Consider the following 24,053-nt stretch of genomic DNA (forward strand, 5'->3'; position numbering starts at 1 on the left):
GTATGAGTCGTTAAAGAGGGACCTTCTGGAACTTACTTAGCATCAAGCAAGCAATGTCATCTGAACATCTTTATCCAGACATTTTAACAGTACACACCTTCAGCTACGTCATTTGAACAGCTAACCTCTGTATGAGCCTTATGGCCTTAAAGAGACTCTGAACCGACATTAAAAATGGCTTTTTACCCTATAATCAACATGGGTACGTTTGCCCCTGGTAAAACGCCGCTATCCCGCGGCTGAACAAGGGGTCTTTACCCTCCAAATCCCCCCTGCAAAATCCACGACCAACTTGGTCGTAGATTTTGCTGCTCATGGAGGCAGAGCTTTCGGCTGTAGCTCTGCCACCAGGCGCATCTATCAGCCAGCGGATCTCCGTCCCTCCCCCGCCCCTCTTAGTGAAGGAAGACTGAGAGGGACAGGGAGAGGCGGCGATCAGCGCTGATAGACGCGCTGAGAGGCAGGGCTGCGGCCATTAGCCCTGCCTCAACAGGAAGCGATCCCCGGGCACCACGGAGGGGATTTGGGGGGTAAAGACCCCTCATTCTGCCGCAAGATAGTGGCGTTTTAGCAGGGGCAAACGTGCCCATGTTTATTATAAGGTAAAAAGCGATTTTTAATGTCGCTTCAGACTCTCTTTAAAGTGATGGAGCAGTGCATGACGGGAGAGAAGGGTACATACAAAATTCTTCCCTAACTCAATGTTTAAAGTGGACCCAAACTAAAAATACAAGATTTCAGAAATAAAATCTGTTTTCTAAATTATAATAATAAATATCAGCCTTTTTTCAGCCGCATGATGACAAATATAACATATTTTACATTTATTGGAGAACCCCCTCACTTCCTTTCATATTGCCGGGACAGAATCCGGCAAACTGGTGGAGTAGATGGTGTCCAGCAATGGAGGAATTGCTAATGGCTGCCACCTGTATAACCCTAGTTATGAAAAGAGAAGGGTGAAAAGCATGCACTGAAATGCTCATAGGCTTGAAGGAGTGTTTATTTATCTTTGTATGTGTCAGAGTGGTGCAACTAAATATTTTGAATTAAAAAGATGTTTGGTTTGGGTCCACTTTAAGTCAGAAAACAAGGATGATTGCAGCCTTTCAGCAGCTATTGGATTTGCATTATGTGAGCTCAGTTAAGAGCAAGTGCTGCAATTTTTTGCTTGAGCTAAATAGTATTCATACCAGGGGCACAACTATAGTCTGCAAAGATCTGACGGCCGCCCCCAGCAAAACTCTTCCTTAAGTCACAGTATTTACATAGCTTCAGGTCCTCCTCAGTCCTCTTATGTGCAGATCCGGTCTGTGCAGCCTATCATTTTTCAGCTCCCACCGCTGCATGTCATGTGACATCGAGTGCCACAAGTTGGTAGGCTGTACGGCACATGGCTACACTAAACAGAGGAGTGAGGACCTGTCCTGTCACCAACAGCAGGTAAAGTATGATGGTCCGCTACCACTGCTCTGCATTCAGGCACACAAAAAAAACTATTCAGTTTAAAATGACTATTGCTCTTTTCTCTTTTAATTCTTTTATTTCTTTATGGTTTCACAGGTGATCACTGGAGCGTATATGGCTGTATCAGATGTTACACATTTTATAATTATTTTATTTCCAGTATGTCACGTGAATCGTGTGAAATCAAGTAGGTATCACATTTTATTTATACATAAATCATGTGTGTGATCACACCCACAATGCAGAAACTTAAAGAGACACTGAAATGAAAAAAAAAATATGATATCATGAATTGGTTGTGTAGTATGGATAATTACTAGAATATTAGGAAATATTCTCATATTTTTATTTTCAGTTATATAGTGTTTTTTTTATAATATTGCATCATTCTCTAATATTTGCAGTTTACACACTACTCAGCATTCTAAATGTTTTTACAGAGCAGTCTTGTGAACTATTGTCCAGTCCTCTGGAAAGAAAAAGAAGATAAAGTGACTGACAGTTTAGATAACAAGCTTCAGAAGACAGAGCTCTCTGCAACTTTTAAAGTTATGGAGCTCAATGGCTTTTTTGCATAGATAACAGGATTTTCTTAACTCGTCCTGTACTGGAAACAATATTAGACTTATGTCTCTGCTGCTAATGTTTTATTTCTTAGCTGTACTACACATACAAATCATTATATCATATTTTTTTTCCCGCTTAAGTGGCTCATTAAATGTGGTGTAAATAAAACTGTTCTGCCACAGAAACACTAAACAGATTGCATAGCATGGTGCAGAAGTGAAGGCTTTGGTTACTGTGCACAGTCCCTATTAGTGTACGCCATCACTGGGACGTCTGCAAACAAAACCCCCATCTGTTTCAGCCCTTACCTTCAGGTTGTAGCATTATTTACCTTGTGTGACCAGACCACCCCATACCCTGCCTGCAACAGCTGCAATGTGAAGCTTGTCTGTATTCCAGTACATAGGTTTGGAATACAACACAGGTAAATGCAGCGTTCATGGATTTGCTGAATCTGCCAAGTATCTGCGAAACGATTGCTGCTATTATGAGTAGTGTTGCTGTTTGAGTTTAGCATTGCAGTGGCATTCAGCACCATTTCAGCTCTGAACAGCAGGACGAGGTGCTTATCATTTAAGTATTGGAGGTTAATGAAACGCTCCCTGTCCTGCTTGTTCGGTGCTGAAATGGTGATGAATGCGTGTGTTCAGGTCCCAAACACAGTAATGCTGAATTCAAACAACAACACTAATTGTATGTGACGGTGTATTCAGTATATGTCCCCTTGAGTTACCTAGCCCAAGGGCCTGAGCTCACTACACCTCAGTCTGAAATGCAGGTGGCATGGGCATAGCAATCACCCCAGTGACCTCTACCATTGCCAGGGGGACCAGAGGCTTTGGGGGCCCCTCCCTCTCCCCAACTGCAAGTGCAGCCAATTAGCAAAAAAAAAATACTCCCTGTTCGCTCACAAGAACCGTGTGCAGGAGCATGTGTAATTTTTTCCGGCTTGCAGATGCTGCTTTACAGCAGAACACTCCCTGCTGCCATTTGCCGACTCCCAATCACGTGACCTGCATGGGATTCGAGGACCAAGGGGGCCCCATGCTGTCATTTTTGTAGGGGGGCCCTGTTAAGTCTAGTTATGCCCCTGGGCCAGGTGGCCATGCATTGTATACAAAGATATTGCACCTGCACTCCTCTCTGTTGCAGCACTACCCTATTTATATATCCTTTATAAGGTAGGTCTGCGTTGTGTTCAAAATGCATGCAGCAGTGCATTGTTGGGCGGCACTGCTGCACAGCAAGTTAGAGTGCCCATTAGACAATATTGTGTCTATGCAGCATCTGATGTCCTAGTGTATCGCACGAGCTGAGACTGAAATACGATCAGCAACCGGCAATGTGCTCAGGCCCTAACTGATCCCCTTAATTAAAAACTCCTTCCCAGTGCTTAACCTCAACCTTTCCACTCCATTTTCCCTTAATGTTGACCCTTTCCTGAAGACATGGGGCTTGATTCACAAAGCCGTGCTAACTGTTAGCACGCTGGTGAAAAGCCCATTATCACGCCTAAACTCAGTTTAGGCGTGATAAAATAAAAGTTTAATGTGCGCAAAGTTTACGCGCGCAAAGCCATTAAACCCTATGCGATGTTTCACGCGCACCGGACTTGTTTTTCCCTCAAAGCGGTGCTAACCTACTTAGTGCAATGCTTATCACGCCCAAAAATCTTTATGGCAGAGGTCGCAGGGATGATTGCTACGCCCATGTGTCCATGGGGATGCCCCTTTTCTTGACAGCCCCTCATCTATCAGAAGGGCTGCTGACTAGAAAAAATAAGGGACCATCAATGGGATGCAAATGATTTCGAGTTGATGCAGGATTATGCAAATTTATGCAGCTTGTAAATGGACCAATCGAATCCCGCCATGGTGTAATATGATTGGTTCATTTCTAATATGCATACATTTGTATACAAATTTTGCCTCAATTGTGAATTATTTACATCATCTCACTGACCATCCGCAGTGATTAAAATATTCTCTGGTTGTATTTCCATTGATCCAGGGAGTGGTACGGAGCTTGCCAATCAAAGCTTGTAGCTGATCAAAAATAAACCAGCTGCCCAAAAAATTGTTTGGCAGCTATTTACTTTGATAGGAAAAATTTTATTTCTAGGACAGCTGAGATATGCATTTTGAGATCATTTTCTGCTAGTCATCACTACTGATTCATGAGAAGGGAGATCCCCCTCTTCACGTGTTTTTTTTCCACCTGACAGAATAAGCAGCTCTTTCGGGGCTTACAGTGACTGACTTTTTATTTAGTACAGTGAAGTACTGGTTCTTAGAAATCCTGTCAGGTGGAGGAGACCACGTGAAAGGGGTGCCTGATACTGTTATAAGCCCTGTTGACAGATGTGGAGCTGCCTGGTCCTAAATAGTGTCTTTTCTTTGCATTTGTAACGCGTACCTATAATATAGCCGCCGGGAGATTTTGGCACAGGGGAAAGCTGATAAACAGCTCACCCTGCTCCTACACAAGTCCCGGCGGTGTTAATTACTATTCCCCCTCCAGGTCGACATGGATGGCAGGGAAAGACGTAATTCGGCTTCCAGCTATTGCTGGCGGTTGAATTACAGTTTTCTTTTAACGTTTTGTGCTCCGTCTTCTGACGGCGCCCAAATCAGTCACTGAGCGCTGCTATAGCTGTAATTCCTATTACGGTCTATGGTGGCTCCGGCTGCGCCCAAATCTCCTGCGCTGTTTTTACAGCGCTCGATTGTAACGCAGAGTATATTAAGTACTATATTCTATTCTGCTGCTTTGAGTATAGTGGTTCATTAAAGACACAGTAATGTTATAATAAAACATTTGTTCATACTGACATTAGAGTATTGTGGCATTATTTAATAGTAAAAAAGTTTGTTGTACAGATTTACAGAATTCCAGACGAAAAAGACAGCATAAGCCAATCCTGTCTGCCCTGTCATTCTGTGCTATGATAAGCCTGGGGCTCTACTCTGTGTATGAATATGACCCCCCTCTCCCTGAGGTGTCTGCTGGTCCTCACAGAAGGCTGCTTGGGACTATACTGCAAGTAAGCATGAAAACTATTTCTGGCATTTTGCATTTCTGTCTTGAGGAAAAGATTGTGTGTAGAAAAAGTCCAATGTAATGTTTGCTGTCTAGGATAGCTTGGTGGCAATGTCACTCTTGTCATCAAGAGCTAGGGTTATGGCTTCAGTCCCTCCAGGGACGATATGCTGATATGTACGTGGATTATGAAAGTGTTCCCTGTGTTTGTGAGTGTGGACGGTCACTGAATTTCCATGGGCGACTTTTCCTGTCAGCCATGCTAGTAAGCCTGTGCTAATGCATGAGAGCATTGTGCTGGTGTCAGTAGGTGTCCGTGGGATCGGTGACCGTTCTGACAGATGACTATATGGACTACAGAGAGCCCACTTACAGACAGTTGTTAGCATCTGTGAATTTGTTGTCCTCAGGAAAGGAGTATTCCGCTACACCAAGGCTGGGTATAAAACTTTTCTTCAACTTTATTTGCACATCAGTAGACACATACAAAGGCTGACGCGTATCAGAGCTCTGAGAGGCTCCTTAATCATAGCCAGCATACACAAACTCATCACAGGTTCAAGTAGTCAAAAGCCCGCCCACAAAGGGTGTGGCCATCATTCCCAAAGAGACATACATAAATATTGCATATAAAAATATATAGCACAAGCCAATACATAAAATGCAATGAATTAAAAAACCAAAGATGACATGGTTAAGCATCAAGAATGTATAAGCACAACGTATACTTTTTTTGACCGAACTCTATACAGTATAATATGGAAAGTGCAAAAATCTGACCATTGTGGACATCTATTACATAGGGGAGGTTATGTTCTCACATCATATGTTAAACTAATATCCATTTTAGAATTCAATCCTGTGGGCAATCTTGTGCCCAATTTCCATATCCAAAAGGCCTCCCGTTTTAGCAATAGCCTGCGTAGGTCACCCCCTCTAGTTGAGAGTGCCACTCTTTCTATGCCTTGAAAGGTGAAACTAGCCATGACACCCTGATGTTCCCTCAAAAAATGTTTTGACACACTGGACACCTGTGTGACATATGTTTCATTCCTAAGGCACCTCCCGGGTCCGTTATAATGTTCCGAGATGCGCTGTCTCAGAGGACGGGTGGTGCACCCCACGTACTGTAAGCCACAAGTAGTACAGGTGATAAGATAAACAACATTACTGGAATTACAGTTAATGTATTGTTTCATTTCAAACCTTTCATTCTTAGAGATAGAAAAAATCTCCCGTGTTTGGTTGTGGACACAACAGTACCTGCAGGTGCTATAACCACACCTAAATGAACCTTTACTGGACAACCAGGTAGGTTTCGGTCTGGACGAGGTAGAGAAAAAGCTCGGGGAGAGGCGAGTCCCCAAAGTAGGGGCACGGCGTGCTGAAAAGACACATCCTTCGTTCAGGATTGTGCGGAGCTTGGGGTCCAAATGTAGGACAGGCAAATACTTCTTAATAATATTAATAATCCTATTATACTCCAAACTATATGGAGTCGTAAAGGTAACATTTCTTTTTTGCCTAGTTCCACGTCCGGCACCCGAGTCCAGCAAGTCCCGACGATTCCTTCGCAGTACTTGTTGTCTTGCCTTATTAATCAGCTGACTGTCATATCCCCGCTCCCGGAGCCTCTCCTCCACCAGATCCAGCTCTTGCCCCAGCAAATTAGGGTCAGAACAATTACCATCTCTCCATAGTGGATGGCTCTGAGAGTATGGCTTGGATGGCAACTGGAGGCTAGTAAAAGTGAATTGCCTGCACACAGTTTTCCTGAAAGTCTTAGTGACAATCCTGCCCGATGTCTGAGACCGATGTTGGAGACGGGCACGGGGCCCAGGGCCGCCCCGGCGACTGGGCCGCCACTCACACTGGACACTTGCTCCAGACCGAGGGCGGTCGAGGCCTCCCGGAATGGGGAACCTCCCCAGGTGCTGGGGCAGCAAATTGGGGCCCCGCGGCCGTTTCAAAACCTCCCCTCCGGCCCCAGCCTCCCCTAGTTCCAAAAAGTGTTTCTTCACCATGAGATTCCTAATGAATTTATTAATATCTAACATTGTACCAAAAACGTCAAAATGACACGATGGTGAGAAAGAAAGGCCTCTCGAAAGCAGGGAAAGCTGGGTATCAGAGAGTAGTACACTAGAAAGATTAATGACGTTGGAGTGGTTATTGTGACATTTTTAATTTCTTGTACAAGTTTACACACTACGCGCTGGCTAATATAGTTCAGCTGACTCCCCACTAGTTCGCCTCCTCTGTATAGTAAATCAATTATTTGTACCCAGAGGTTGGCGCTCACAGTGCTATATGACATATATAGAACACAATATTATTTGCAGCAAAATGGCAGTTTCCTAGTTCACAGCCAGGTTATAGTCCATCACTTTTTCTCCCGTGAGATAAACCCACAGAGTCCAGAACAATTTCCAGGCCAAATTCCACACAGTACTAGTATATTTCACAGGGGTTCCTATGTCATAGTTCCCTCTAGGATACCCCAGAAGTTCTCATACATAGTTCTGCAATTAAACCACTGGACAGGACAGCCTCCACCACACCCTAGTGAGAGACACTCACCGTGTGGTAAGACCCTCTGTTAGGTCTATTGGCACCTTGGGACTGTTATCGGGTCGTCCTCCACCACTCTCACTATATTCCAGATCCTCTCCTCTTTGCAGATATCTTCTTTGCCAATCAACCTCAATAAAAAGGCTTATATAGTGTAATATTGTGACTTTATTAAAATTTATAAAAAAAATATTGCACTCACAATCTCCAGGTTAAAAACACGCATAGAGTTTCCCACGGGCTCTCCCCCGTTTGGTGGCCGGCTGGCGTAGGTGTCACCAGAAGCTGATGGGATGCTGACCGACGCGCGCTCGGTCATCCACGTCCTCCCTCTGCCCTGGGTACACGCCGTCACCCTCGTGCGTCCGTAGTCTCTTCCGTGTCCTTACATGTTTCGTCATACGTGACTCATCAGAAGCGTGGGCCAGGACGCTTAATTTCTTGTGTTTGCGCCCCGCCCTCCTCCTGCACCCCCTTTTTTGTTGTGTTTGTATTTCCGGCGTTTCTTCTTGAGGTTTTATTATATTTTTATATGCAATATTTATGTATGTCTCTTTGGGAATGATGGCCACGCCCTTTGTGGGCGGGCTTTTGACTACTTGAACCTGTGATGAGTTTGTGTATGCTGGCTATGATTAAGGAGCCTCTCAGAGCTCTGATACGCGTCAGCCTTTGTATGTGTCTACTGATGTGCAAATAAAGTTGAAGAAAAATTTTATACCCAGCCTTGGTGTAGCGGAATACTCCTTTCCTGTATACATGTTTTGAGACCCGTGATTCCTGCTCCCTTGGACTATGCAGTGGTGGTGTCAGCGTTTCCTCAATTTTGCCAATTTGTTGTCCTGGTTTAATTTTCTAATAAGGCATTATGAATGAGAAATAATAGCCACGAGTTGTCTTTTTCTGCATGATTTTGTATGAATGTTATCACCATTTGATCTCATAATATTGTTGCTAACTTTATAAGTAATTTAAAAACTCCTAGTTTCAGTAATGTATAACCAGACAAGCGATTACGGTAAGTTAACCCCCTTGCTGTAAATGAATGCTATGTATATATATATTGTATATATTATGCTTTGATGAAATGCCTCGAGCAATCTTTTAATCGTGTAGTAGAAATGTAAAGCAGGCAGCTCTTCTTGTGAGACATACCTTCCTCCTATTAGTTACAGCAGCTGTCAGCGCTATTTAATGAAGAACACATTCATTGCTGCCCTTCAGCACACTGGTCTCTTGTTGTACTCCTGTCCAGTGGGATGCTGGGTAAACCTGCATGTGGATTATCTACCTAAATATGTACCATTATTATAACTCCATTTATTAAAGAGTACTCTAGGGAGAATACAAGCTGTGCTTTCTATATTACATCTATTTGTGTTCTCCCGTATAAATCAGCTGGAAACTTGTATTTCACTCCTAATTCTTCTGCTCAGTGAGCTCTCTAACTACCGTAGAAATCAGACTGGGAGATTGAAATGCACACATTGGCCGTTCTGGAGAAAAAAGGATTATTATTATTGATTTATAAAGGGCCAACATATTCCGTGGCGCTGTACAAAGTAAGAAACCAACATGGGGTACATAATAATACAGACAATGGTATACACCAATATACGAAATACAGAATTGGTGCAAAATACAGAACTGGTAATTACAGTGACAAAATGAATATGAATAAATGTGCAACAAATTCTAAGACACAAAAGGGGGAGAAAGCCCTGCCCTTGTGAGCTTACAATCTAAAGGAATAGGGGGAACAAGAGGTGGGGCAGTATACAATATTCATACCTAGGCAATGTGTTTTAGGTTATCTAGTAGAAGTACAACTTGGCCAGAGTGCAAAGGGAAAGTGGCCTAAGGTAGAGTGTGTGCTTGATGGAAAAAGTGAGGATTTATAGGCTCCCGCTTTGGGAGCTCTAGAATGGGTGGAATTGCCTGAAAGGAATGGTTTGCTGTTGGTGACACCTATTTTAATTCCCCCCAGCGGTGTCAAGTTCATGCAGAATTATTCTGCATCAGCTCAGAACTATTTGCATCTCATTGACTAACCCTAAGTGACAACTTGGGGGAAATTAGAATAGGTTCACTTAAGTGATATCATTTTGGGGCTACTCTTATCCAAAGTGGATTTCCAGCCTTAAAAAAATAAAATAAAATAAAATAATAAAAAAAGGTTTCCCTCCAGCCAGTTAGTGAAGTTGTACATAGTGTATCTGCAATTCAGCATGAAGTGCCTCCTTGTGACTTCATCACCGATCTTATAACCAGAGTGGATAATGTCACTAGAAAGCATAGATTATAGTGGTCCGTTTAGTAGCTTGAATGGTACTTCACCCTTAAAGAGACACTGATGTGAAAAAAAAATATGATATAATGAATTGGTTGTGTACTATGAATAATTTCTAGAAGATTAGCAGCAAAGAAAATATTCTCATATTTTTATTTTCCGGTATATAGTGTTTTTTCTAACATTGCATTATTCTATAATATGTGCAGATTACACAACACTCAGCATTCAAAATGATTCTTTCAGAGCAGTCTGTGAAGTAATGACCTCTCCTCTAGCAGAGAAAAAGTAAACAGTTCACTTACAGTTGAGATAATAAAAGTCAGATAACAGCCCTCTCCACGACTAACTTAGTCAGAGAGCTTAACGGCTTGTTTGCATAGAGATAACAACTGGAGTTTCTCAACTCTTCCTGTACTGGAAACAATTAGACTGATGTATCTGATCTTAATGTTTTATTTCTTAGCTGTACTACACATACAAATCATAATATCAATTTTTTTTTCGCTTCAGTGTCTCTTTAACACTGCCATTAATTAAAGGGACTCCGAGCAGTGCAGAAACTATGGAAAGATGCATATCATTTTAAAGCTCTCTTTCTCCTCTTTCCAATGATATGTAAACCACCGCCCTACGCCTTTTATTTTTTGCTATTTTTGCGATTGAAATTGCCGCAGCCGCAATTTCAATCGCGAAAATAAAGAAAACTAAAAGGCGTAGGGCAACGATTTAGGTATCGCCAGAAAGAGGAGAAAGAGAGCTTTAAAATGATATCCATCTTGCCATAGTTACATTGTATTACACAGGCCGACTTTTTCTGCTGAATGGAGCTGCTGACACTGGGGAAAGTGTCGTCCTGTGTAATACAAGTAACTATGGAAAGATGGATATCATTTTAAAGCTCTCTTTCTCCTCTTTCTGGCGACACCTAAATCGTCGCTCTACGCCTTTTAGTTTTCGTTATTTTCGCGATTGAAATCGCGGCCGCGGCAATTTCAATCGCGAAAATAGCGAAAACTAAAAGGCGTATGGTGGCGGTTTATATATCATTGGAAAGAGGAGAAAGAGAGCTTTAAAATGATATGCATCTTTCCATAGTTTCTGCACTGCTCGGAGTCCCTTTAATGTATAGCCTACTTAATGCATTTGTAAAAACTGCGTAGAGACACTACAGTGACATATAGAAGAATGTAGTAAATTATTCCGGATACCTACTTTTACTTAGAAACACAGAGTACAAAAATATTCTGTAGTGATGTAGAAGAGTGCATGGCACCTTAGTGGCTAATGCTATCCAAAAAGAAAATCAAAAAGAAGCTACTCACAAAGGTGGGTTGCAGTTGGGGCAACCAACCACGTGATGCAGGTAGAGACAACGAACCTGACTCCACTCGGGGAGTCCCAGCGGGACTTGATACGGTCGTTCTCTTAGGTCAAAAACAACTGGATATCACAATGGCGTCCACCATGTGACCCTAGAGGAAACCCCTCCAACCTCAATGGGATGGGGGGTGTAATGCACACAATAGGGGTAAAGAGGCACCCAGGTAAAGATAAAGTTAGGGTAAAATGCAATAAAACTTAGAAAAATTAGGTGGCTTACCTCAATGATGACACTCAGATAATATGTTTTATTATGCAGAGGCAACGCGTTTCACGGGTCTAAGCCCACTTCCTCTGGCCAATACAAGTGCCACAGTACCAATAGCCAATAGTATTGAGTGCTCAATACTGTTGGCGATTGGCTTTGCTGTAGAGTTTTGCGATGTCAGATCCTTTTCCATTGTGCCATGTCTTTTATACTGCATTAGAGCAAAATATTAAATGTGATAATTGTGTAAAGATGGACTATTTACAAGTTGACTTTCTGTTTACTTTATTTTGTTAGAATTTGATGTAGTTTTTGTAGATAGAATTACTTCTGGTCATAAGTTTCTTATAAATGTACATAGCATATCTACCGTATATCTCATATATCTATATGTTGTCCACATGGACATGTCAGGCTAATCATACATATGAACAGATAGATGTCAGTCTCTGCTTCTTCCAGGAAAGTACAGACGTTGTAGGATTTATCCTGGGGATTATTGCCGTACTGGTATGCTGGACACTCAGAGTACCAGTCATCTCAAAAGTGGTAGGTAAATCACCATATAGTGCCACTTGCATTTGTTGACAATCTGATGTTTTAACCAGTATTTCGCATGACGTATTACATCCAGGTGCGATGGTTTATACTGCACAGCATGCAACACATTATTTAAACAATATAGAGCTGATTTATTTTAGGTTAAACAAATAGAGCTATTACCTATAGTTTTCAGTATGATTGTTTTGTTACATTATCTGACAGCAAGTTACAGAATTGCAATGTTGGGGTGCATTTGGAGACAGTCTGATACTGTCCTTGACTCTCTGGTTTCATTAAAGTTACTTTTCAGTTCTTAAAAAAATAAAGAACTAAATATATGTAACAAAATATATGTTACAGATATACTGCTAAATTTTACTAAATAGATGTAACCGATTCCTGCTTAGGATTGCTGGAGTTTTGCATCAGAACAGCGCAGTTGTCAAGATACAGGAACTGCATTAATAGCAAGAGCAGAGCTGCAACTCAAAACAAAGAATCTCCACTGCCTTATCCTATCAGACAGTGCATTCGTTAGGGAAATAATAGTTACACAGTGACACTGGCACATTATGAAGCCAGAGAAACAATAATCAAGTGCTTTATACAAATAGGTCCAGAAAAAAATTGGACATTGTCGATCTTTTTTAAACTTTTTTTTTTATTATTTTTTTTACAAAAAATGGAATTAACCACTTCACCCCCAAGAGTTTTTACTCTAACGGACCAGAGCAATTTTCACTTGTCAGTGCTCCTCCCTTTTATTCCCTAACAACTTTATTACTACTTATCACAAGAAAATGATTTATACCTCGTTTTTTTCACCACCAATTAGGCTTTCTGTAGGTAGTACATTTTGCTGAGAATTTTTTTTATTATAAATGCGTTTTAATGGGAAAAAACAAAAAAAAATAGAAAAAAATCATTATTTCTCAGTTTTCAGCCATTATACTTTTAAAATTAAACATTCTCCTGTGGATAAAACAAATATATTTTTTTTGCCCAGTTGTCCCGATTATTAAACCGTTTAAATTATGTCCCTATCACAATGTATGGCGACAATATATTATTTTGTAATATAGGTGTTATTTTTCTGTTCTGTTTTATTTTTTTCTTCTGGCCATAATTACAAGCCCCTATATAATAAATTAAAATTAATTTCCCCCCATAAAATATAGATTAAAAAAAGGCAACTATTTATTTATTTATTTGAAGCTGATTTTTTTTTTACAAGTGTTTTTTTTTTTTGGGGGGGGGGGGGGGGGGAGGGTTGGAAGTGTAATTTCATCAATTTTATTAATAGTGTGTATGTAATTGTGTATGTATGTACTTTGTACCTGTAATATAGTTTTTGGCCACAAGATGGCACTACTGATCACTCTCCCGTATAGGAAGTGATCACAGTTTTTTTTTTTTTTTTTTACACTTTATTAAATTGTTAGTTTCCTGTTTTTGTGAATGGAGGTGGCCGCTGTTCGTGGTCGCGTCCATTCACTCCAGAGTGCGATTGGGTAGAGGACCGCTCGGTCCTCTTCCCCAATCACCCAGCACGGGAACCCGACGGAAACGGCGGCGGTAGCGGCGCGAACACGTGCGGAGCGGCGGCGGGAATGCGCGACGTATTAAAACGTCATGTTGCCATTAACAGGCAAAAGCATGACATTTTAATACGTTAGTTTGCCGGTAAATGGTTAAAGTTAATGATGTATATAGCACCATCAGCTTTCCAAAGCATTGTACCATATAATGATATGGCACGAGTGCACTATTTTAAACCAAAAATTGGCGTGGTCTGCATATTCAGTAGTGATGCATTGAGGATAACCACAGATGTTCACTTAAAGCCAAATTATCGCAAGTAGTTTCTTTTTTAAACAGAAACTCTGACCAAGAATTGAACTTTATCCCAATCAGTAGCTGATACCACCTTTTACATGAGAAATCTATTCCTTTTCACAAACAGACCATCAGGGGACACTGTATGACTGATATTGTAGTTAAACCCCTCCCACAAAGAAATTCTGAGTACGTACTCTTGACAGTTTCCTGTCTGTGAACCCTATTGCATTGTGGGAAATAGCTGTTTACAGTTGTTTCCAACTGCCAAAACAGCAAGCAGCAGCTACATCACTTGCCAGCAGTAAAAATGTCACCATGTGATAAATGTCAGAATATAAATCAGGGATTTAAAAGATTTTACAATGGGCAAACACTGACTAAATCATTTATACATAATTATTGTAAAAATGAAGCACTTTTTTATTACATTATTTTCACTGGAGTTCCTCTTTAAGAAGGCAAATCACACCAAGCATTGCTTTTTAGTAGGAGGGCTTTTCAGTCTCTCTTAGTCCTCTATGCTTTCCTAGTGGTTTGGGTCACCCCGAGCTGCTTGGTTACTCCGTGGACTGCAGAAACACAAAACATATACTGTGGTTGGTACACAATATATCATAAGATTTTTTTTTTCATAAACATCAGGACTTACCGTAATGCTTGTGTACTGGGTACACTATATATTATGTGCTTTAGCATACTTTTCATGTTTTATGCTCACTACTATTATGCCTCACTACTATTTTGAAGACTGATGTCTATGAACAAATTATTATTATTAATTGAATTTATATTGTGCCAACATATACACAGCGCTGGACAATAAATAAGGTTACAATGGCAATAGGGGAGAGGGACAAACAACAAAAAACAGGTAATGAGCAATAAGATACACAAAGCCAGATTATACACTGGAGTTGCAGTTCCAATAATTCAAGTTAACATTATTCTGTGGGCAGAGTGCACAATCAAGTATGAGGGAGGGCCCTGCTAAATACTTACAATCTCAATTATGCTTTTATACAGATTACGGATGGTCTTATGAGTTAAAGCCTATATTTGAATTGATTACAAGCTTTATTTTAATTATGTCTTTGACCTGTAATTGTCTTGTTATGTCCTTTTAGACAATTGTTTTGTATTAGTGAATGTTTTATGAATTACATCACTTTTATATGTAATCCCTTGTGTTTCAAGTGACCAGAGGTACCTGGGTGACTGTCTTGAGTATTGTTCATAGCCGGCTGTGGGCAGTTCTCTCATTATGTCATTGACAGCTATGGAGGTCAAGAGTTTGCGACTGATATTTAGTGTAGAATTTTTATTTGATTGCTGTTGCTGTAAAACCAGATCAAAATAACTGGGAACCCTAGTAAAACTACACAGTCAATTGCTATATAACTTAGTTACCACCACCAAAAAAATAAAATAAATGATGGGCATATCACGTTATATAGCAATTGATTGCTGTGAAAGGGGAGGACCATTATATACAACTGATACTTATTTATTTATTTATTTGTTGTATTTATAAAGCGCCAACATATTACGCAGCGCTGGACAATAAATAGGGATACATACAATATTTAGGGGTGACATACAGCAAAATGACAATACCTGAATACAAGAAAGATCAGATCATGCAGCACAGTATGAGTACAAGGTAATGCTTAGTCAGTCACTGGATGGAGCATGGAGATTAGGCAAGTTAGGTTCACTCAGATGCATAGCATGGGTTCACAGTAATGGAGGTGCATGATCAGGTTGGACACAAAAGGAGCAGGACCCTGCCCAAAGGCTTACAATCTAAAGGGAGAAGTAGGGACACGAGAGGTAGGAGACCAGAGTTCAGCTGTGGGTTTAGAGCACTTGTGAGGGGTAGTAAGCCAGAGTGAAAAGGTGAGTTTTGAGGGCTTTCTTAAAGATGTTGAAGGAGGGGGCTGCCCTAATGGGTGGAGGTAGGGAGTTCCATAGTGTTGGAGCAGCTCTTGAGAAGTCCTGGAGGCGTGCATGAGACTGGGTGATGCGGGGGGGCAGTTAGGCGAAGTTCATTGGAAGAGCGGAGTGAGCGGCTAGGTGTGTACCTCTGAGTAAGATCGGAAATGTAGGTTGGACAGGTTTTGTGGACAGATTTGTAGGTCAGACACAGTATCTTGAATCTGATTCTGGACTGGATAGGAAGCCAGTGGAGGGATTCAAGGAGGGGATCCGCCATGGTGGAGCGATGGGAGCAGTGGATAATTCTGGCTGCTGCATTCATGATGGACTGCAGTGGGGCTGTTCGGGTCATAGGGAGACCAGACAGCAGGGCATTGCAGTAGTCAAGGCGGGAAATTATGAGGGCATGGATGAGGAGTTTGGTGGTGGCAGAGGTCAGGAAAGGGCGAATCTTACAGATGTTACGAAGGTGGAAGTTGCAGGACTTTGTGAGGTGTTGGATGTGGAGAGTGAAGGAGAGTGCAGAGTCCAGGGTGACACCCAGACAGCGGGTTTGAGAGGTAGGGCGAATGGTAGTGTAGTTAACAGTGACATGCACATCTGGGAGGTTTATGGATGTCCGGGGTGGGAAGATCATAAATTCCGTTTTGTCTAGGTTTAGTTTCAGGAACCTAGCGGACATCCAGGAGGAGATGGCTGATAGACAGGAGGAGACCTTGTCCATGGTAGTGGTGGATATGTCAGGGGTGTGGAGGTAGATCTGGGTGTCATCTGCATACAGATGATAGTTGAAACCCATGGAGGAGATAACCTTGCCAATGGAGGATGTGTACTTATGTACGGAGCTCTACACAGGTCAATTACAGGCCAATATGCCAATCATCTTCCAATTGATAATTGATCAGGTTGTGATTGATTTCTGTACTAAACAGCACACTCAGTCTCAACATACTCAAGCAGAAAACTATCGAGCATCAATGGACCTGCAGTAATGGTACCACTGGATGCTGTGCAGCATCATACAGCAATCAACCCCCTGCCATTCCTCCCACGCCCTCTCACACAGAAATCTTCCAACATGTCCAGTCACATTGCCCAAAATTGGATGCAATGTTGGATGCAATTACCACCAGCAGATTCTATCAAGCTCATCAAATCGTCCAGAGATATCAATACACCATACAATTTTTTAAATATCTGTTCAATTTCAGAACTGCAATCATTTTTTCTGACTGATTGTAACATTTCAAAAATATGACCAATGTACCACACACCTATGTTCAATTTTTCCTTAATTATGATAAAAATGATTGGTCACTGAGAAAATTGATAGGGTGTGTATATTAATAAATTGACAAACCAACACAAACCATACAATCTTTAGTAGAAATTGAAGATAAATATCTGGCATTCCGGATCGATTTAAATGGAAAAAAACGGGAAATCCGATTGGATTTTTCAGTCGAATGAAACAATAGCTTTCGATTTTTTCGAGAGATACGATTTTGTTGAATTACTGTAAAATCGGATCATTTTATTATATGGTGTGTGGCCACCTTTAGGCAGATAAAACAACCCATCATAGATGACAGAACCCTGATGACAATATGATACATTCTTAAATGTGCTGATAAATTAAGCAACACAAAAAGGCCTGATCGACAGTGGAAGATAACTGCTCAGAATTAAAGCAGATTTATTTACATTGTGAAGAAAAATACCTTCACAGCATCGTACAAAGGCATGACCACTGACCAGTATTTAGGCTTTTGGTGGCCACACACGTTACAATTTAAAAAAAAAAATTGATTCTACAATTTTGATAGTTTTTTTTTTTTGCTCATATGCAAAAATTACAATCTTGTAACCAATGTACCACACGTGTATGTTCGATTTTGACACTATCACGACAAAAACGATCTCATAAAACATATACCGTAAATAAGATGTAATCCTATACAATAAACCTGCATCCTCCTGGTCCCTGTGTCCGTGCCTTTGCGCTACTGCGCATGTGTGGCACGCGGGTGGACGTTGGGACAGGAAGAGGACGGGGCCAGGAGCGGGAGTGTGCGCGCGTGAGTGTGCGCGCGTGAGTGTGCGTCGCGATGCGTGCGCGGATATGTGTCGCGGCCATGTGCGCGCCTACGTGCTGACCAGCAGCGACGGGCGGGAGGGGAGGTTGGGTTGTTAGGGGAAAGGCCTAGTGCTCGTTATTGTAACAGGCTTAGGCCTACTAGTAGTATATAAACTTTAATTTATAAATGTGTATGGGTATGGGGTGCTCTGTGCCACCACTGCTACGTATAGCACACCGTACAAACAACCTTAGAAAATTTACCACAGAAAATCTGTTCCTCATTTAGCTGAAATCTTCCAGTACCTTTGTCTACCACTAATAATCTTATTACTTACAGTGTAAAGGGATGGCATTCACAGTGATTCAAGTCTGGGCTGTCCTCTTCTCTGTTTTGGCAAGTATTACCTATGCAGCTGCCATCATGTCACATGACCGTCGTCAGGAGTACTTTGTGAGAGCAATTCCATGGCTCCTTATCTCGCTGGGGTCTGCTGCCCTGGATGTGGCTGTATCCTTTACTGCTTAGCATCAATCACTAAATGAAGTAAACTTGCATACTATGAATACTGTTGTTTTCGGGGCAGTGTCTAAGCTCAATTGTAGTACTTCAATTCTGTATCATTGTAAAGAGAGTGTATGGTGATACTGTGATTACATTACAGAACAAAATGCAGTAATGCCTTATATAATGAAGGTATAGCAGGTTAGACCATAATGTGCCATATCAGGACAGTAGATGGGCTCATGCAAATCATACCCTCTGTATAGTTTATAGCACCTTTCTAGCCCTTTAAAGAGTAATTTAATAAACTTTCATCACTGCTTGCTTTATTGACTCTGCATGAGTACTGGTGTAATCTTTTAAAGCGTCAGGATTTTTTTTGTTTTTGCAGGAAAATATAAAATATTGTTTTGTTCATATGTACCGTATTTTTCGGACTATAAGACGCTCCGGACTATAAGACGCACCCAGGTTTAGAAGGCAAAAATCAGTTAAAAAATACTAAGCCTAGGTGCATCCATGGTCCAGGAGTGTCTTATGGACCTTTACCCCCTCCCCAATATGTCTCTAAATTACACTGCCTAACTTCACTAACCACTGCTGCCCCCACTAACTATACTACATTTCACAAATCCACTGATACCACCTTCTCCAGCTACACTATACTACACTACACAACACAAACCCCTGCTCTCCTCCAAAACACTAGCTATGCTAACCACTACAATATAAATGAGATCTATCTCACCTATCCAGCCTGAGTGGCATCTGTTCCCTGCTTCAGTAATAAACCTCTCCCCGCAGCAATAGCCCGATGAGTTTTCCCCGCATCAGCAATGAGCTTCTCACCGCAGCGAGGAGGCAGCAGCTCAATACGAAGTTACCCCGCATCAGTCAGAGTGTCCGTGGGAGGAGGCAGCAACTCGATACAAAGTTTCCCCGCATCAGCCAGAATGTCCGTGGGAGGAGGCAGCCACTCGATACAAAGTTTCCCCGCATCAGCCAGAATGTCCGTGGGAGGAGGCATCCACTTGAGACAAAGTTTCCCCTCATCAGCCAGAATGGCTGTGTGAGGAGGCAGCCACTCGATACAAAGTTTCCCGCATCAGCCAGAGTGTCCCCACAGCGAGTCAGCAGCAGCCCGACCTAAAGTATTTCCTGAATCAGCGTGATTCGAGCAGTACAAAGACACCTTCAGCCGCTATATCGGCAGAGTCCTCTGAAGCTTCCATACTGTGTTGTTTACTGGCGCCTGCAGCGCACGTGCACAGGGTCATGGGCTGACACCAATAAACAACGCAGTATGGAAGCCTCAGAGGACTCTGCCGATATAGCGGCTGAAGGTGTCTTTGTACAGCTCAGATCACGCTGATTCAGGAAATACTTTAGGTCGGGCTGCTGCTGACTCGCTGCGGGGACACTCTGGCTGATGCGGGAAACTTTGTATCGAGTGGCTGCCTCCTCGCACGGACATTCTGGCTGATGGGGGGAAACTTTGTATCGAGTGGATGCCTTCTCCCACGGACATTCTGGCTGATGCGGGGAAACTTTGTATCCAGCTGCTGCCTCCTCGCTGCGGACACTCTGGCTGATGCGGGGAAACTTCATAGCGGCTGCTGCTATCATCGGACACATGCGCCCCCATATAAGTAAAAGCTGCATTCGGACTATAAGACGCAGTAACTTTTTTCACCCCACTTTTGGGGGAGAAAAAGTGCGTCTTATAGTCCGAAAAATACGGTAATTATTATATCCAGCTGGTGTTGTGCAATTTCATTTTCAGTACAACAATGAAAACTAGCTTGGTGGCAGCCTGTGTAAACACTGAGGCTGAAGACCTGTGAATCTGTGTTCACTCCACAGTCTCTCACTCCACAGTCTCACTCCACAGTCTCTCACTCCACAGTCTCTCACATCAGAGTCTCTCACTCCACAGTCTCTCACTCCACAGTCTCTCACTCCACAGTCTCTCACGCCACAGTCTGTCATGCCACAGTTTCTCATACTACAGTTTCTCACTCCACAGTCTCTCACTCCACAGTCTCTCACTCCACAGTCTCTCACTCCACAGTCTCTCACATCACAGTCTCTCAATCTACAGTCTCTCACTCCACATTAGTCTCTCACTCCACATTAGTCTCTCACTCCACATTAGTCTCTCACTCCACATTAGTCTCTCACGCCACAGTCTCTCACGCCACAGTCTCTCACGCCACACTCTCTCACGCCACAGTCTCTCACGCCACAGTCTCTCACGCCACACTCTCTCACGCCACAGTCTCTCACTCCACAGTCTCTCACTCCACAGCCTCTCACTCCACAGTCTCTCACGCCACAGTCTCTCACGCCACAGTCTCTCACGCCACAGTCTCTCACGCCACAGTCTCTCACGCCACAGTCTCTCACGCCACAGTCTCTCACGCCACAGTCTCTCACGCCACAGTCTCTCACGCTACAGTCCCTCACGCCACAGTCCCTCACTCCACAGTCTCTCACTCCACAGTCTCTCACTCCACAGTCTCTTGCATCACAGTCCCTCACTCCACAGTCCCTCACTCCACAGTCCCTCACTCCACAGTCCCTCACTCCACAGTCTCTCACTCCACAGTCTCTCACTCCACATTAGTCTCTCACTCCACATTAGTCTCTCACTCCACATTAGTCTCTCACTCCACATTAGTCTCTCACTCCACATTAGTCTCTCACTCCACATTAGTCTCTCACACCACAGTCTCTCACGCCACAGTCTCTTACGCCACACTCTCTCACTCCACAGTCTCTCGCATCACAGTCTCTTGCATCACAGTCTCTCACTCCACAGTCTCTCACTCCACAAGTCTCTCACTCCACAGTCTCTCACTCCACAGTCTCTCACGCCACAGTTTCTCACGCCACAGTTTCTCACGCCACACTCTCTCACTCCACAGTCTCTCACGCCACAGTCTCATGCCACAGTTCCTCAGGCCACAGTCTCTCGCTCCACAGTCTCACATGCCACTGTCTAAATAAATATAATATATAATGATACAATTTGCTGAACGATCGTTTACGAATGACTATTCGTGTGAAGGACTGGAAATTAATGTTTGGGACCACTAATAGAAAAACATCTCCTAACCAATCCAATCAGATTGATGGGATTGATATGAAAATCAGATCGATTTTATCAATCTGAACAGATTGGTTAGGACATTTTCATCCATTAGTGGTCCCAAATGATAATTTCCGATTGGTCATACAAGTAATTGTTTGTAAACAATGGTTTGCCGAATTGTATCATTAGTGGCCACTTTTAGAAGATAACCTAACTGCTTCAGCTTATTTCATTGTTCATATTCCTGAACGCTGATTCTTACAGCTGTTGTTTTTTTCCTGTCTAATGAAAAATAAGATGTGTCTTCAGATGGGTCTTGCTTTTGATGCTACTCTGGACACTGACCATTGCGAGCTGTTGGCACACATGAAAGAAGAACCTAAACCAGAAAGCAAAGGCCTACATAATTCTATCAGAGAGGTTTGTTGTGACAAATACATGATGATAAAATGCACAGGAAAGCCACATAGATGTTCATGTAACACAGTTACAAGTTAAAGAAGTGGTGTAAAATGGACCAAAATGTACAGTAACTGGATATTACACTTCTGTTGATTCTGTGCACTGTTCCCTGCTACTCATTCATTCTCGTTACTACTCATGTAATTGAAGGATCTATCAGACATCTGCCACTTATGGATATGTACCTGGTCCGGTCTGATCAAACTGACGTCAGCGTTAATACTTTACTGTGCAGGGGTGCGATATAGGTAGCAATATACTCCTACCAACATCATTTATCATCTTCTTTTCTGATTCTAAGCACTGATGTTTTCAACCTCACTGTGTTTTAAAATTACTTTAAATGGGGCTTTGATCAATAATGCAATATTTATTTGTTTTACCTTTTTTAAGATGCAGGTAAGTCATCTGCAGTATATAAAAGTATAAACTGTAACATTGTGATTATACTGAGAGCAAGTGGCTACAGTGTGATTATACTGCGAGCAAGTGGCTACAGTGTGATTATACTGCGAGCAAGTGGCTACAGTGTGATTATACTGAGAGTAAGTGGCTACAGTGTGATTATACTGAGAGTAAGTGGCTACAGTGTGATTATACTGAGAGTAAGTGGCTACAGTGTGATTATACTGAGAGTAAGTGGCTACAGTGTTATTATACTGAGAGTAAGTGGCTACAGTGTGATTATACTGAGAGTAAGTGGCTACAGTGTGATTATACTGAGAGTAAGTGGCTACAGTGTGATTATACTGCGAGCAAGTGGCTACAGTGTGATTATACTGCGAGCAAGTGGCTACAGTGTGATTATACTGAGAGTAAGTGGCTACAGTGTGATTATACTGAGAGTAAGTGGCTACAGTGTGATTATACTGAGAGTAAGTGGCTACAGTGTGATTATACTGAGAGTAAGTGGCTACAGTGTTATTATACTGAGAGTAAGTGGCTACAGTGTGATTATACTGAGAGTAAGTGGCTACAGTGTGATTATACTGAGAATAAGTGGCTACAGTGTTATTATACTGAGAGTAAGTGGCTACAGTGTGATTATACTGAGAATAAGTGGCTACAGTGTTATTGTACTGAGAGTAAGTGGCTACAGTGTGATTATACTGGGCTTGATTCACAAAGCGGTGCTAACTGTTAGCTCACTTGTGAAAAGCCACTTATCATGCCCGAAAATCCTTTGCGCGCGGTGTCAGGAACCGGCCCGCGGCACGCCTGCATATGCGGTTCCCGACTGCGGGTTTGACCAGATCAAGCGGGGAACAGCCTTATTCAAGCTACAGACAAGGCTGGGACCCCTCTAACGCTCCTTACTGCCACCACTAGCTGTTGCTAGAAATGTCCACTCTGCGGTCGAGTGCTCATGCAATCCGCGTTTTCGTATTCCGGTCAGCTTTGCGCTTAGGCCGAATACGGGAACACCACGCACGCACACGCACAATTGCAATCTTACACTGTAGTGAAGCAAAACCAATAACAGTCGTTCCGAACGATACTGTTAGCCACTCTGCTGTCAAGCTACTCGCACTGGCGTTTTCGTACGTTGGGTCAGCTGCGCGCTTTAGGCCAACGTATGACAAACGCCCCACACACAATGCAATCACAATGTTATACGGTAGGGTTGCTCAAACATACAATTAGGCATGGACTTATACACAGTTACACTTCTTCTAGGCTATGAGTGTTAGTTCAGTACAGCAGAAGTCAAGCTTATTAAATAACAATTTAATATTCCAGGAAAAAAAATGGAACAATGGAGAAAAGGATTTATACAAAAGATTACAAAAAACAAAATAAACATTAGAGTTAAGGAACAAAGTTACACACAAGGACAGTTGTGTAAAATAAACGGGGGAAAAAAAAGAACGTTACCAGCATAGGTTAGAACGTTGTTTGATGGGAGAACGCCGTTTTTTCGACCAGGAGTCGAGATCATCCCTAGCTATGCGCTACCTCCAGGAGAAGATCCCTGTGACTGTCCTGGACCAACTTAACCCCTTGATGACCCAGCCTTTACCCCCCCTTAAGGACCAGTGCTGGTTTTTGTGATCTGTGCTGGGTGGGCTCTGC

General features: G+C 42.4%; 1 protein-coding gene across 3 annotated transcripts in view; it reads left to right on the forward strand.

The window, feature by feature from the left end:
* TMEM44 (transmembrane protein 44) overlaps window positions 1–24,053 on the forward strand; it is a 61,012-nt gene that overhangs the window by 6,202 nt on the left and 30,757 nt on the right. For 2 of the 3 annotated variants that reach the window (XM_068279318.1, XM_068279320.1), the window contains exons 3-7: window positions 1,564–1,654; window positions 4,902–5,077; window positions 11,988–12,074; window positions 18,260–18,430; window positions 21,783–21,938. In XM_068279318.1, coding sequence (XP_068135419.1) covers window positions 1,564–1,654; window positions 4,902–5,077; window positions 11,988–12,074; window positions 18,260–18,430; window positions 21,783–21,938 — 681 coding nt within the window. The remainder of the gene's footprint in view (window positions 1–1,563; window positions 1,655–4,901; window positions 5,078–11,987; window positions 12,075–18,259; window positions 18,431–21,782; window positions 21,939–24,053) is intronic. The other variant, XM_068279319.1, reaches the window with a different exon arrangement.

Source organism: Hyperolius riggenbachi, chromosome 4, assembly GCF_040937935.1.
Source record: "Hyperolius riggenbachi isolate aHypRig1 chromosome 4, aHypRig1.pri, whole genome shotgun sequence".
In the NCBI taxonomy this organism is placed as follows: Eukaryota; Metazoa; Chordata; class Amphibia; order Anura; family Hyperoliidae; genus Hyperolius; species Hyperolius riggenbachi.